General features: G+C 31.3%; 1 protein-coding gene across 6 annotated transcripts; it reads left to right on the top strand.

Annotated features, from left to right (window-relative positions):
* Window positions 189-2353, top strand: LOC107643383 (protein CLEC16A homolog). Of its 6 annotated transcripts, none has more exons than XM_021123441.1 (8): window positions 189-549; window positions 631-691; window positions 783-850; window positions 941-998; window positions 1080-1185; window positions 1278-1319; window positions 1393-1473; window positions 1553-2353. In XM_021123441.1, the coding sequence occupies exons 1-8, from the start codon at window positions 483-485 to the stop codon at window positions 2153-2155; spliced, it is 1086 nt and encodes a 361-aa protein (XP_020979100.1). In that variant the 5' UTR covers window positions 189-482; the 3' UTR covers window positions 2156-2353. The 6 variants fall into 6 exon arrangements, with proteins under 6 accessions (XP_020979100.1, XP_020979098.1, XP_020979096.1 ...); XM_021123439.1 differs by having other exon boundaries at window positions 190-549; window positions 631-681; window positions 1553-2350; XM_021123437.1 differs by having other exon boundaries at window positions 193-549; window positions 783-998; window positions 1553-2350.

The following is a 3121-nucleotide window of genomic DNA, read 5'->3' as shown; positions in this document are numbered from 1 at the left end:
TCTGTTAATTATATATATTATTAAAAATTGAGAAAAGCTTTTTCTAGTTTTGGCATTTGGTGGTGATAGATGATTCATGAATTTGGGTAAGGTTTGGTTGTTTTCAAATATTGAAAAATAATAAAAATGAGTAGGGAAAAGGAGTTGGTATAGGGGGGCCCCCCAACAATACAAATTTAGGGTAAATAAATTGAGAACTATATGGTTCATTCAATTCACCTCCCTCACTTCACTTAATTATATATATATAGATATGAATAAATAAATGTGAGATTTTTTCACTTTTCCATGTTGGTGGGCTAAGCTTATTATATAAAGAAGATGTATGTATGTAGTAGTTCCCCCCATTACTACTACTACTACTATTGATTAAGAGATTTGATTTGATTTAATTTGATATATCATATATATGATGGAAGAACATCTAACTCCATTGGCGGTTACACATCTTCTTCAACACACTCTTAGAAGCTTGTGCATCCATGACAATTCTCAGTGGGTCTATGCTGTTTTCTGGAGGATCCTCCCCAGAAACTACCCTCCACCAAAGTAAGAGGATCACAGATTTTACTTTTCATTCTGCTTTTAATTCATTATTATTTTACTTAATTAATTTAATTTGTTGTATAGGTGGGAGGGTCAAGGGGCTTATGATAGATCAAGAGGAAACAGAAGGAACTGGTAAATTAAGGTTTACATATATGTATTTCGTTGAATATAATTCATGATTATTAAAAATAATCATAATAATAATTATTATTATTATTATGATATATTATTAGGATATTGGTGTGGGAAGATGGATTCTGCAACTTTGCAGCGTCAGCAGCAGCACCTGAAATAAACTCTGGTGATTGTCCTAATAATAATAATAATAATAATAATGGTTCTTCTTCTTCTTCTTCTGTTTATGGTAACTGTGAGTTCCAACCCTACCAAGGCCTGCAACCAGAGCTGTTCTTCAAGATGTCACATGAGATCTATAACTATGGTGAAGGGTATGTATGTGTTATGTTATGTGATTATCAGTAGTACAATTATTAATTATTATTGTGATGGGTGGAATTGAATAAGTGCAGGTTGATAGGGAAAGTTGCTGCAGATCACAGTCACAAATGGATATACAAAGAGCCTAATGAACAAGAAATCAACTTCTTGTCAGCGTGGCATAATTCAGCTGATTCAGTTAATACTACTACTCATTAATTAATTCATCAATAATCTTGCCCTTAATTACAATTTCATTATTTCATGCTTAATTATATTGTTAATTACAGCATCCTAGGACTTGGGAAGCACAGTTCCAATCTGGAATAAAGGTAGCTTAGTATTATATATGATGATTATGATAAGAAAACAATAAACATTGATATTCATGTGTCTACATCATAGGATCTTCATTGTTTGTTGATGCAGACCATAGCTCTGATTGCTGTGAGAGAAGGTGTTGTTCAATTGGGAGCAGTTCACAAGGTTCTGTCTCTACTCTATAAATATGATTTGAAATAATTAGAGTGTGTAATTGTAGTTAATTAGTGATTAATGAATTAAGGTGATTGAGGACTTGAGCTATGTGGTTCTACTGAGGAAGAAATTCAGCTACATAGAAAGCATACCAGGAGTTCTTCTACCACACCCTTCATCTTCTGCATACCCTTACAAAGTTGAAGGAGTAGTAGGATATGGTAACATCCCAGAACATGTTAATCATCATCATCATCATTGGCATCATCATTTCCAAGGAACAGTTATCCCTCCACCAACACCAGCAACAACAGCTGAACTCTTCTATGATCATCATTTCAACAATGGCAACAGCACCATGGCATTGAAGATTACCCCATCAATGAGTAGCCTTGAGGCACTTCTCTCTAAGCTTCCTTCAGTGGTTCCCCCACAATCACAACAAGAACAAAGGGCGTTGGAGTTGATGGGGATTCAGAAAGTTGTAGCAAAAGAGGAGCTTGATAATGATGAGGTTTATAGGCCTGAGCTTGATGTTGGTGAGAGTAGCAGTTCCATGCATCAAGCCTATCATCATCATCATCAACAACAACACCATTTCCATCATCATAATAATAACAATAATAATAACAATAATAATAATAATAATATAACTAGTAGTGGAGCCAATAATAATAATAATGCATTCTGATATAATATATATGGTGATGAGTGTTATTAGCTAGTGGAATATGAAAAATACTAGTCCTAACCTATAATATAATGTAGTGAGAGTATGATATATGATGATGAGTTTTTAATTAGCTCAAATGTTACTAGGTTTTGTTATTGTTGATGATGATGGTAATAATAATAATAATAATAATAATAAATAATGATTATTAGATTACTGAGTGTTCTAGATGCTTCTACATTAATATGTATATGATTGAAGTACTAAGAAGAAACTCTCATTTCATTTCATTTCATTTTTCATGCATGCGTGTGCACTTCATTCTGAACCTGCTCTCATTATGATGTCAGTATATCTGTGCGTGTGTGTGAGGGATAATAGCATTTAGTCACACACCGAATCTTGCAACCAATTAATTAATGTACCTTAAAAGATCAACGCCTAAAAGGATGTAATTAAGCGTCACAGCTAGGTTAACTAATTAATTATATATACGATATATATGTCAACGTGCTTAATTGATTAATTTAAGTCCATCAAAACAGGAAGATAACATGCATGCTCTAACTCCTATATTAGTTATTGTAGTTATATATCAATGTATATGGCTCAGGATTTAGCATATGTTGATTAGAGGATGAAGGAGGAAGAAAGATTCTCTTGTAAAACTATTGCATAGCTGTATCATGTATCAGTACTATACATATATGTACTCACATATGCACTGCAGGTAATATTAAAAAGACAAAAAGTATCATATAACATAATATTCATAGTGACAATTTTTTCATCTTTTCTTAAAGGTGTCGAGTTTAAATCTCACTCCTAATTTAAAAAAAATATAATATTTATAATTTTATATATATAATATCTATAATTATATATTTATTACATTTAAAATTATATAATTTTTTTAACAATAATTAATAAATATTAAATAAAATAAATTTAAATTATTTAACCTAATTTTTTATTATTTTTCAA

Source organism: Arachis ipaensis, chromosome B05, assembly GCF_000816755.2.
Source record: "Arachis ipaensis cultivar K30076 chromosome B05, Araip1.1, whole genome shotgun sequence".
NCBI lineage: Eukaryota > Viridiplantae > Streptophyta > Magnoliopsida > Fabales > Fabaceae > Arachis > Arachis ipaensis.
Note: the sequence above shows the minus strand (reverse complement) of the source record. Positions and strands in the feature narration are given on the sequence as shown.